Here is a 13654-nt window from a genome sequence, read left to right as displayed (position 1 = left end):
ATAGAAAACATTATAAAGATGTCAGTAAGTTCTAAATTTGTCTGACATTTTAATGTAATTCTAATAAACAGGCAACTAGGAATTTTAAATTTTCTTTAAAAGTGATTTTAGGGTTCACTGGGAATAAAAACAAGATAAACAAGAAAATACTTCTGGAAGAATAATTATATAGGGGGAGGGGATGACCTGCCAAGCCAGCTAATAAAGTGTACAAATAAAGATGTAGTATTTAAAGTAAATTTAAAACAGAAATATGCATACAGCCATAAAGAAAACAAAAAAACAGATCTAAGTATATAACATACTTTGCATGAAAAGGAAATACTGTACAATGCAGTAAGGACTGTTAATGCAACTAACCATTTGAGAAAAAAGTATTCCCTAGCTGATACCAACACACTAAAGAATTAGAGATTTGCCCTTAAAAATAAAGCATGAAGCTTAAAAATTTGTGAACATATACACATGCATTTTAGGAAAAACAACAAAGGCAAACACCACAAAGGAAGAGTGGCATTATTTGGCCAATTTTAAAACAGTAATAATAAATAAAAAATTAAAACATAAAAATTGCAACTGGAAATGGAACCTTGGAAAATACAAAATTCTTAATGAAGTGTTCTTTTAAGTCAAAAAGAAAAATTCAAACCCCAATGGAAAAATTGACAAAAGGTAGTAGCAAACAATACAAAAGGAATGCAAATGGCCAACAGATGTATGAAGGTGTTCAGTCTTACTAGTAATGTTTTTAGTGCATTGGGCACTGTGCTAAGAGCTTTCCACCCACTACTCAGTAAATCTTTGCAACAAGTCAGTGAGACAGATGCTACTACTGTCTCCATGGATAGTAAAACTAAGACACTAAGTGATTAATTCTAATTACCTAAAATCACACAGCCAGAAAGCAGGGGAGCGCCAGAGCACAGAGCCATACTTTGAATCAGTATTTCTACTCCCCAACTATTGTAATCTCAGGCAAGGTCATGAATTCTCTCTAATTTAGGTAACTCACAGTGGTTTGGGTATGTTCTTCCTACACTGACTCCTTGCCATACACACCGGAATGGTGGTTCCCAGCATTGTTTCTTCATTGACACACATTTTGACTTTGGTCCACGTGCATGTAGAGGACTGCCTATAGGGACACGAGGAATTCCCCCAAGTTATGTGAATCTTAGTATTCTACTTAGTACACCAGAAGCTCTACCTCTCTCTCTCTGAACCTGAGATATACATCTCATATCTAACTGCATCACTCAAATGCTGATACAAAATTATGATTAAGAAACACTAGGGTGGTTTTTTTTAACCTATTAAAGCAATGTGACAACTTTTCTTGCTAGTTTGGCAAGGACTCAGAAGGGTGACAGCCAGTGTGGGAGACTGGGCACCCTCACACAACATTCTTGAAATGTGAATTGATAGCTTTCTTCAAAGGCAATTTGCAATAAATTATTTAAATGGGGAAGAGAGGAAAAAAAGGGGTAGAACGACAAAAGATGAGGAGGAAATACAGATTAGAACTGATGTTGATGAACTGAGATTGATGACTGCTGTTGGTTCTTTCTACTTAACAGGTTACAGAATTTTTCTCCATCTACTCATCTGTATTTCATAATTTGTTTCATTTTCACAATCAACATGAATTTAAAAAGTTTTCCTAAACTGACCTGTAGACTGTATGCCTGGGAAGAATTATTATATATTATAATGTCTCATTTTACTGGAGATTAAAATTTTGTTATTCTATCACAGACAAGCAACCCCAGCTCCTCTGCCAGCAGTACTGAGAGCCACAGAGGAATTGTAGACAACAACAAACAGATTTGGGGGCCAAGGGGAGAATGACTGTTGCCCCACATAGGGTTAATATGAGGATTAAATGATATAAGGCATGCCAAGCAATTAGCACAGTGCTTCACACAAAGTACTTCATAAACATTGGCCATCATCATCAAGTAATGACAAGCATTACCAATTATTGACAATAATTGCTGACTTATATATTCCGGTGAAAAATCAAATTTGTATAAATATTATCATTTCTGAAGTCTTTTTGCTCCGTTCTGGTTTATCTTTAATTGGTTATGGTTCACATTTTTCCTATCAAGACATAACTTAGTACACTGAATCCCTTAAAATGCTAGCTGCAGAAAGAACGTGACCTGGTCCTTAATCTCCAGAAGCTCATGATCTCATACAAGTACAAATAAACCAGATACAGTAAGAAAGAAACTGACAATACTCAGAAATTAGTTTCTATTTACAAGACTCTCTAGAATTCCCATAAAATCAGATTTAATTCCAGCCTCTTCTTCCTTCTTATGGCTCTTCAACATGATTCTCAGCAACCTATTTTCACACCCAGCCACAACCCAAGAGAAACCCCCAGTACAGTGAGGTAAACCTCTAAATATGAAGTAACTTCCTACATGTGAAACATAACTACTAAGGCTCTAGCTCAGCAAAGAGAAATTACCTCCCGATAGTGCTAACATCATTTCATTTCCACATTTGCAAATCTAGAAACAAATACTTCAGATGATCCCACTGTCACCAATTCATAGAAGCATGGAAGCATTTATTAAAGTGGTCCAGTTTGAAAAGCACTACTCTACCAAATAACTTTTGGATGACAATGTGTCTGGGTGTGTATATATATATACACATTATACATACATACATACATATATATACACATATATATACATATACATGTATATAGCTTTAAGATATGACTTAAGTTTTAGAGGACACCTTCATACCATAAATAATTCCATTAAAAAAATCTTCTGCTCCCAATTTAATCATACCCCAAAAAGAAAATCGAAATATGGCCCTTTTCATAACATGAATACAAATTGCTAAATTTGTATCAGTAGAGCTGGCTTAGGCTATTTCTTGAACATTACAACTGAAATCATTTTTACTAGCACATATTTTGATGCAAATTAATACTATAACTATATAGAAAAAAATTAGTTCATAACAAACCGTTAGACTATTTAGCATTTTGCAATCATAACCAATTTAGAAAAGTTACAAGTTGTTAGATCTTAAGAGGACAGTTCATTTTATAGGCAAGTAACTAAGAAAATAAGCATGTAGAATTTGTTTCAAACACAGATAATGCTTCTTTTATCAAAAACTACATGTTTACAACCCCTTAGTCCTACAATGACTGAAATCATTTGTTAAAAAATGCAGATTTGATCTTCTGCATCCATGGATGTTTTATTGCCCTTGTCTACTTGGATTAATACTTAGTCTACAGGCACACACCTGATCATCTAAATTTGCTCTCTTACAGCACTAAACTATGTTTTCTACCTTTATCTTGCATCTACCTACCACTTCAGCATTTTATTAAAAATAATAATAATAATAATAATAATAAGGGAGAAATGTGGGATTCACATATAAATCAAGTATAAAAATCAAACGAATATTCATATTTGACCTGATTGTTTATAGTTCATAATATGTGATCAAAACTGAAAGTTTCTGTGATGACTGCCCTTGTACTGTTCACCATGTAAGAACTTGTTCACTATGTAAGAACTTGTTCACCATGTAAGAACTTGTTTGTTATGCTTCAGAAGATTGGAGACTGACGAGAAGTAGGCTTGGGGTGGAATAATGATTGTACATTGAGCATTGAGTCCCCTATACAGAATTTTATTGTTGTTAACCATTCGATCAATAAATATAAGATGCCCTCTCAAAAAAAAAATAAAATAAATAAAATAAAAAATAAACACTGATGGTTTGATAAAAAAAAAAGAATAGGCTTTGGTACAACTGGTCAGAAAGAATAGAGTCAGGAATTAGCATGGTATATTGTTATTCATGATGGGAATGTGTGGAATTAGAGATTCATTGAGTAGAATTGAACCATATTATGTATGGAGTGTTGGGAAAGTCTGGATATATATTCTTGATGAGAAATGAGGAACCACTGCAGTTTCAGAAGGTATGAGGAGTAGCATGATACAGATTAGTCTGCTAGTAGTATTTAGAAATAGAAGATGGACTGTTGTCTGCATATGGAAAACTGGGAACATAATAAGATACCACAAAGAGGAGAAATTTAGAGGATAATGACTTTAAGGAATTAATCAATTCATCAAAACCCTGATTCTCTAGAGAATATACATTGTTTTAGAGAGAAACTACAGTGGAGTTAGCTGCAGAGCTTGCACACAGAGAGATCCAGTTTTCTGTAAAACATAATCTGTGATCTAAATCAATAGTTATTTGAAAGGATGTGAGCCTATCTGCACAAGTGCAATGCTGCTATGAGAATAATTTGATTATAGTCAGCAAAACTGATTTACTGGTAATTACTGGTAATCAAATTTTTACTGAGGAAAGAAAAAGTCAGACATAAATTCAGGGCTCTAAATTTCAGATACTAAAGTGTGGTTTGACTTTTTGAAACTTTCAGTATGGGGAAATTAGAAATTAGAGAAAGAATTCTGATAGAATAACTTTGCTTATCTGCCTCAGTTATAGAATATATGACACATTTTCCTGAAATGGTCACCAAGTTTTTGTTTTATTTTTAAGTTGATTTAATTTAAAATCTGATTGCTAAGACTGGAAATTTAAATGTTTGAGATATATGCAATTTCCTACATAAGGCAAGTCATGTGGACCTAGAAAATAAGAAACATGAAAGGGTTATATCTGTTTCAATAGAAAAGACTTCAAGTATGTTTAAATAAAGTTAAACTTTCACAGTTAAAAAAAAATGCAGGTTTGATTTACAATACCATCAAAAAGAATAAAAAACTTAGGTATAAATCTAATAACTAAAGAGGATAAAGACTTGTATACTGAAAACTACAAAACCCTGCTGAAAGAAACTAAAGATGACACAAATAAATGGAAAGACATCCTGTTTCTATGGAATGGAAGACTTAATATTGTTAAGGTATCAGTACTACTCAAAACAATCTGCAGGTTCTATCAAAACCAGAATGGCATTTTTTGCATAAACAGAAAAATCCATCCTAAAATCCATATGGAATCACAATGGACCCCATGTAGCCAAACCAATCCTGAAGGACAAGAATATTGAGGTCTCACAGTTCTTGATTTCAAAACATGTAAAAAAGCTACAGTAATCAAAACCGTGTGTATCACTGGCATAAAGACAGACAAATAGACCAATGGAATAGAACAGAGACCCAGAAATAGACTCTCATATATATGACCACATGATCTTCACACGAGTTCCAAGATCACTAATGGAGAAAGAACAGTCTCTTCTATAAATGGTGCTGGGAAAACTGGATATCCACATACAAAAGAATGAATTTGGACCCTTACCCTACAGCTTATACAAAAATTAACTCTAAATAGATTAAAGAACAAAAACATTAAGACTCAAAACTGTAACACCCCTAGGAGAAAACAGGAAAACTTCATGACATTGGATTTGGTAATGTTTTCTTGGATAAGACATCAAAAGCACAGGCAACAAAAGCAAAAACAGACAAATGGAACTACATCAGACTTTAAAACTTAAAAGGACACAATCAAAAGAACAAAAAGGCAGCCTACAGAATGAAAGAAAATATTTGCAAATCATCTGATAAAGGGTTAATATCCTGAATATATAAAGAATGCCTATAGCTCAACAAAAATAACCCCATTAAAAAATGGGCAAATTATAAATTCAAATAAATATAGATTCAAGGTCAACAATTTTTCTCCAAAAAAAAAACAACCCCAAAAGCAAATGGCTAACAAGCACATGAAAAGATGCTCAGTATCACTAATTAATACAGAAAGGCAAACCAAATCCACAGGGAAATATCACTCACATCCATTAGGATAGCCACTATAAAGAAAAAAAACAAAAAACAGAAAGTAACAAGTGTTGAGGATATGGAGAAACTGACCCTTTGTACACTGTTGGTAGATTTTAAAATGGTGTAGCTACTATGGAAAACAGTATAACAGTTTCTCAAAAAATTAAAAATAGAACTACCATATGATCCAGTAATCCCACTTCTAGATATACACCCAAGAGACTTAAAAGCAGGATCTTGAAGAGACATTCGCATACTCAAAGTTCACAGCAGAATTACTCACAATGGCCAAGAAGTGGAGGCAACCCAAATGTCCATTGATAGATAAATGGATAAAGTTAAAAACGGTCTATACATACAACAGATTATTTTATTCAGTCTTAAAAAGGAACAAAATCCTGTTGCATGCTACAACATGAACCTTGAGAATACTATGCTAAGGGAAATAAACCAGTCACAAAGAAGGTTCCACTGATCTGACGTATCCTAACGTAGTCAAATTCATAAAACAGTGGAATGGTGGTTACCAGGGGATGTGGGGGAAAGAGAAATGGGCAGTTGCTGTTTAATGGATACAGAGTTTCAGTTATGTAAGATGAAAAGTTCTGGCGAACTGTACACTTAAAAATGGTTATGATATTAAATTTTATGTTTTTTTTTTAAATCTCAGTTATACAGAAACAAATTAATAAGCAAACACATAAAGTTTTGACACTCGATCATGTCAGATCCTTTTAGGCCTGAGGCACTTTCTTTCAACAGACCTTTTTTGTTCACAACAAAATGAACTAAACAAAAAAGTTAGGGCTTTTAACTATCTATCTAAAGCAATCACCCAGGAACAAAAGAAAATTGATCTAGTACTATGGATGAAACTCATAATCACCTCATCCAAAAACACCTTGTATTAAAAAGAACAAAGCACCAAAAATGAACTTCTTCTGGTGCTCCTGGAAGTCTGAAAGAGATTTCCTCACTCTCAAAAAATGATGCCACTACCAGCTTCTAAATTATCTCATTCCTTTTAATCCAGGGCCAGTTTCTGAGAACATTCCACATGTCTAGACTAACTCGTCACACCCATCTCAAACAAGCAAGATAACTTACTCTTAACCTAAGCAATATACCAAATACTTATACAATCAAGAGCAAAGGATCAGTAGCTTCCAATACCAGGGTTTTTGTTCCCTGGATTATCCACTCACAGGTTTCTTTGGTTTCTTTTTAAGAATGTGGTCATTTTAGTGGTTAACATACCACTAGAAAGTAATACAGATGTTTACGGCTGTTAAGAATACTCCATATGTTGGTTTTGCACAAACTGAGAGGTCTGTTCTTTTTCGAGTTGGTACGTAACGAAATCTACTACCAAAAGTACTCATTCAGTATTATATAGTTTAGCTCTAGGGATAGATGGTTTGAGATGGAATCCTGGCTGAATTCTACCTACCAGCTGTTATTACCTTGGAAATACTAATTTCTCTGTGCCTGTTTCATGCTCTGTAAATTGGGGTTTTATGAGGATCTTAAATCTTAAATCCAGAAGTTACAAAAATGATGGTTCAAATAAGTATGTATTACTCATTTTAGTTAAAAGGGAAAGAAACATGTAAGAAAAAAAAGGTGGTATCATCCTATGTCCTATTACAGCATAATTCCTAATGATACCCGCATCCAAGTTCAGAGTTTAATGGGTACTCTTGACTCTCAACCCAGGTCTCAGGTATGAGAAGAGAAGGAGAAGGTTGTTTTAGGCAAACTTTCACTTGAAACTGAATGCGTTCTATGTACATAATGCAGATGTTGACAGAGGTTGTGCCCTGCAGACATTCCAGGCTGGGTGAAGAACGACACCCATAAAATAATGCAAGTAGCTAAACAAGGCAGCACAACTAAGTGTCAAAATGAATGACAGATGAGGAACAAAGACAACACAAATTCTGAGAGGGGATTACAGGACTGAACAGAAATGGAGAAAGTTGGGAGGTGAGAACCTACTGCAGTGTCCCAGGCTGGAGGCTGTGGGAGAGTTGTCCAAGAGGGTTAAAGAAAGCACTGATATCACTTGGTAAAGGATAAAAAATGAGACCAGTGTGGCAGAGAGAATAATTGTGGCATTAAAAGAAACCGGGAAACCTAAGGTGGCACAAGATGGCTCTGCTCTGGATGTGTGCAGTGTGTGCTGGCAGCCAGACATGCATATGAAGGAACACACTGATGGGCAGCTGGAGAGCAGTGACTGACAGCTAGGGCAGGATGATAACCAAGGAATGCAAAGTCACAGAAAGGAAGGGAGGAAAGTTCCAAGAAGCAGCTATCAACAGTGCCTGATGTTACTTACAACCGATAGCTAAATTCAGCCATAGAAAAAAGGGCTCTCAGTCTAGCAAGGCCAATCAGAAAGCTCAAGCCACATGCACATGAAGGAGAATTCCTAACACGTCAAACACCCATCTATGATTTAACTTTTCCTCAAGAGTAGTTTGGCTTATTACTATTCTGCATGATAACAAACTAGATGAATTTACATCTACTCCCCAAAGCTGATCTTTTTGGCAGGTGTCTATGAGGACCTACTGCAAAGATTTATAGAGGAAAATAAGCAAGAGAAAGACAGGACACACTTAACTACAGGATTCCAATGCTCCTGGCAGAAGCGAACAGTTTTCAGTAAAAGCAAGCAACAGAAGTACGTTAGTGAAGCAATAATGAAGTAATATTCTACTTCACAGGCCCTAAAGAGTACCCACTCTACCTTCACATAAATCACTCCTTAAAATATTTTTACCCTACAAAGTAATAATTTGATTAGAAAAAAGTATGTACTACTATTAATTAATTCTACCACCCTAAGATAAATATCCTGTATCCTAATCAAGTTAGGTTTTCATCTCTTTCCTTCTGCTTTTATTCCTCAGCACTTCATTCATGTACTTGCCAGATAAAACACTTTTATACCCTCCTCCTGCACTGTCACGAACAGTTTACAACAAAAATCTGTGCATGTAACTAAAGCACCTCCCAAACAAATTTAAGAATCCTAGTAAAGACTTACTTTACCCTGCCATTAATGTCCAATTAACAATAATACATGTGACACTGAAAACTTAATTGTCACAGATTAAAAACACCATACTCCCCCAAATCTATCCAAGTTTATATGTAGTAGGTATATAAAATGCAGCTTTTTATAATAAATTAAGACAACCATGTCTTCCAAAAACAAAGTTCACAATGAAACTGTATTATATATGATGCTTTTAAAAAGCTCTTAAGTCACAATGGGCTCACTTATAAATCAAAATACTACTAAAAATTATGTTTTATACACATTTATTTTCACTATGTATTTTTAATTCACTACGCACACAAGCCTATTTCCACCAATCTCAATATTCTAGATCTTAGCTTCAAGAAAAATCTTGACACCAACCCAGAATAAGTGAGTTATTTGTAGTAATCATACTAGTAACTTCTACCTCTGGCAGCTCTTTCAAAGTCCTTATACACTGCAGAGCCCAGCCAAACATTCTCAAAAGGTCTCTTTACTCCAGACTAGTGATAATATACTCTCATTGATCAGTAATGATGGATGTTAAGATGCAGGGATGTTAAGACATGGGGAATGGATGGTAAAGACAAGGAATGGCTCATGTTTCTGACTTAAGAAAATTAGCATCTAGTCCAAACATGACAAACTGCATGAGGTAATCTAGCTATTTCTGCTGCTTTTTGTTAGGAGACACTGACTTTTATTTTGAAGATTTTTCTAGATTTCAGAATTTTGAAATTCTGCTGCAATGGAGGAAAAATATACAAACATACAAAATACCCAGAGAACCATTATTAAAATTGCAGGTAAATCTAAATTTTGAAAAATTAGCTAGTTTATACTACCAAAATAAACACAAAAAATACTCAGGGTGTATGTAAACAGACAAACTAAACTTGGCTACCTTCAGAAATCTGCCCAGACTCACTTTTGAGAAAACTCAACAGCATCCACCTGAGGCAAACAGCTAGTCTGTACAGTCCAATTGTTCATATAGACACCACATGGGTAACAAAACATGTCTGATTCTGCCAGGACCACTGGCTGATTCAACTACATCTTTTAATACTTGTCATATTTTATATATTCTCCTCATATTTACATATTCTCCTCACCCAGTCCTTACACTTCGGGTATTAGAGAGGTGCTCTATAACTGCTAAACTATATACAAATAGGTAATTTGCAAATATAATTTGAGCTGACACTATTCAAACAAGGGATTTGTTTACCTACCTATACAGAGAATTAGCACTTGAAATAATAAAAAACGAGCAACAAGACAATACAAACTTACTGTTTTACTAGTCTCAATCATTACTGTATATCCCTGGGCTCATGGCTCACAAAGAGTCATTCACTCTAATGTTAAATGTCTACTATGTGCCTGGCACTGTGCAAAGTAAAAGTAAGCAAAAAACAGAAAATCAAGGACACAAGGCCCACCAAGGACTACTTCAAACTCAGGGAGAAATGCCCATTAAATTACTATACTATTTCACGTTTGCTGGACACCAACGACATGGCAGACTGTGCTGGGCACCACAAACACATATAAGAACAATCAACTACCTGCACTTCCTGTAACCAACTGACCCAAGCCCATGCCTAACTAGTCCTAAAACAGCAATATTTTTGTTCTGGAAATAATCTTGCCTGTCAATTATCTTTTCTATACATGGAAATCTTCTGAATTATTTCCACCAATGTTAATCTAGACTGAGTTTGCTTAGAGAATTAAACGAGGGAATGTAATGTTCTCAACAAAGTAAAGAAACAGTAAACTTAAGTACATTTGCACTTTGGCATTAATTTGGTTTATATTTGCCGTTGCCTTCAATAACAATAAAAAGCAAGTGACTTTAGTCATTAAGTAGAACATTAACCCTAAAGTTACTGTGGCAAGAAACTATTTTCCTGTAGTGGCAGTTTTAGTGTGAAGCAGAAGCTCAACCAACACGTTTTGCTTAGCTATTTAAAAACCATTCCATTTCAGGGATTTCTTCATGAAGGCTCTGTGACCACTCATTTCCCTAGGCTCAAAAAACACGTAGTGCAGACAAAAATTACAGATTTAATCATCTAGATTTTAGTAAAAAAATAATTTTTAATATTTTTAATAAATTATATTTTTAATTTATTAAAAAAATATTTTTAATAAAAAAACAATTTTTAACCCTGTAAAAGTGCCACTTTAACAGTCATACGATACTAATGAGTGTCTTCTAAATAGGGCCAACCCTGAACTGTAAATCACACAGGTATGCAGAGCAGAAACTTTCAAGTTTTTAAAGTCTTTCACGTTAAAGATGACAACTACATATCTTAAAATTAAAAAAGTAAACTTTCAGTATTTACTAGTTAAATGGAATTATATTACATATTTCACATATACATATGTACATATGTGTACACATACACACAGTTGTTAGCTTAACTATGAACACTGCAAAGCGATTCTGGGAAGGGAAGCTGAAGAAACAAGATTCCTCTCCACGAAATGTTTGAGCAAATTCAAAGTAAAATTTTGTAAACTATGTTTTGAAGCTTCTCCACCGGGCTCATTATTTTTAATACATTTGAAAGCAAGCTCTGTTTGCCCGCCGTTATTAAAACCGCAACCAAGCAAAAAAAAGTGTCCTAAATTTGCCTATTAACAGCAACCAAGTCTAAAAATATGCCCCTCCTACACAGTGGGCCAAGTGGCAAGAATATACAAGAACTCGGGAAGTTTTGAAATGGTAGTGACAGGAGATCAGAGGGAAGACAGGGGAAAGGATCACGGAGAATAAGAGTAACTCCGCGCGGCCGGCGCCGCAAGTTGAGATCCGAGGGCCCCAACTTCCCGGCTCGGGATGGGGCTCGACCGAGCAACTTTGCGCCGGACGAAGCTCCGCGCTCGGCCTCCCTCCAGGCCCGGAGCCGTAGCCCCTGCTCCCGGGTCGCAGCCCGGCAGCGGCCTCCGCGAGGGCGCGATGACAGCCGCGGAGCCCGGCCTGGGAGATGCCGGCCGGCTGACACCCACCTTCCTTCTCCGCCCGCGCCGCGGCCACAACGAGGGTCATCACCAGGTGCAGCGCTCCCAGTAGGCCGGCGGTCGCGCTCCGAGGGACCCCGCCGCGGCCAGTCGCGGGCTCCACACCGGCCCCGGCGGACGTGGAGGCGGCGGCTCCTGCTGCTCCTCCTCCAGCCCGCTTCCCCATCCCTGCCGGCCGGAGGTGGCCGCGCTCGAGGTCCAGCGCGGCCCTTCTCGGCGAGGCGGCAGCGGCGCGCGAGCCGTGGTCCGGGCTCTGGCCGCTGCGCCGAGGGTGAGAGCGGTTCCGGGCCCAGGGCTCGGGCTGCGGGCGTGGATCTGGTCCGTACGTGCGTGTAAACGAGACTGTCAGTCACGGACTCGGCAGCGCCTACGATGAGTCGAAGCGGAGAGGCCGCGGGTCAGGAACGGCGGGCGGCCATACTGGAAACGGGCAGGGGCCGCGGGTTCTAAGCGCTGGCCTGCGAGGGGCGGGGCGCAGCCTGGGAACCGCCCCCGGTGTGCCGTCAGCTGGGCGGACGGCTGGTCAGTCTGTCCGCCCTGGAACCCGTGGGTTCAAAGTCCTCGTCTCGCTCTCAGAGGCTCAAGACTTCACCGGCCAAGCGAGACAACAACAAAATCTCAACCAGTCACCGCGGCCTTAAGGTGGGAGGAGGGAGGCAGGTCTAAACCCAGATGCCAGGACTTACGATGGCGGCTCACACTTCGCAAAGGTACGGACGGCGATCACGTGGGGATGCGGAAGCCTTGCCACGCAGCCGCCGCGGTGCGTGGGCGGGACCGGGAGGGGCTGCAGGGGTTGCGAGATTCTTGCAGCTGTTCGGGCGAGATTCTTGCAGCTGTTCGGGCGCTTGGGCGAACGTCCGCATCTCCTGCGCTGCAGTGCGTGAGCCTTCCAGGGGACCGAGTACGCGTGCGTACCTCGAGGTCCTGCGCTGAAAATCCATTCGTGACTCCTCCCGGTTACACATCTGCCTCTCAGCCTCTTGGAGAATAAATACCCCTGGCCTGATTCAGTTCCTGGTAGCCCTTGAGGACTGGGACCTTCGCTTTTCATCTGTATTCTTCAAGACGCAGCGCCCGGGAACGTTTAATGGAATCGTCTTACCCCTGGAGTGTGCCTACCTGGCGGTGGGAAAACTTTGCCACGTGTGTACAAAGCAGGAGTGACCCTGGAGGGAGAAGACGGATTGTTCTTTAGAAAAGTGCCCAATGCTGGCTTTCTTCATCTTGGAATGGTTTTTAAATTTCATTCACATATTTCCTCCAAGGCCTAAATTTAACACCATCTCTTAGTCCTTAGGAAGCTATCTCATTCCTCCTACATCCCTTTTCATCTTAGATCTGAGTTCTTGGTATGGGTGGCTAATTTCTACAAAACTTAAGCTTCTTGAGGGACTCCCTGTACTCATCCTGGTAACTTCTCCTAACTCCTGACTGGTGACTATCTTAGTAACTTATGCTTAGCAGTATTTGTTGAATGATCGATGTATTTTAAGGCCACATTCACCCTATTAACACCTTCAAACAAGCTACCTAGGAAAATAAGATTTCAGAAAGACTTAACAAAAGAAACTCTTTGTCACGCAACCATTTGAATTATAAACTGATACATTTTTAATAGACTTTCCCTACTGATTTTGAAAATTGGTTTTATTTTTCTGAATCAGTGCTAAACTGAAAAATCAACTTTTCTTGATGCAATGAAAAAGGAATAATTATTATCTCTTTAAATTGGCTTTTCTGTATT

General features: G+C 38.1%; 1 protein-coding gene across 3 annotated transcripts in view; it reads right to left on the bottom strand.

Moving 5' to 3' along the window:
* Positions 1-13142, bottom strand: part of TMEM131 (transmembrane protein 131) — a 234962-nt gene extending 221820 nt beyond the window's left edge. For 2 of the 3 annotated variants that reach the window (XM_073240054.1, XM_073240060.1), the window contains exon 1: positions 11896-13142. In XM_073240054.1, coding sequence (XP_073096155.1) covers positions 11896-12073 — 178 coding nt within the window. In that variant the 5' untranslated portion in view covers positions 12074-13142. The remainder of the gene's footprint in view (positions 1-11895) is intronic. The other variant, XM_036994615.2, reaches the window with a different exon arrangement.
* Positions 13143-13654: the final 512 nt, after the last annotated feature.

Source organism: Manis javanica, chromosome 1 (genome assembly GCF_040802235.1).
Source record: "Manis javanica isolate MJ-LG chromosome 1, MJ_LKY, whole genome shotgun sequence".
Classification (NCBI taxonomy): Eukaryota; Metazoa; Chordata; class Mammalia; order Pholidota; family Manidae; genus Manis; species Manis javanica.
Note: the sequence above shows the minus strand (reverse complement) of the source record. Positions and strands in the feature narration are given on the sequence as shown.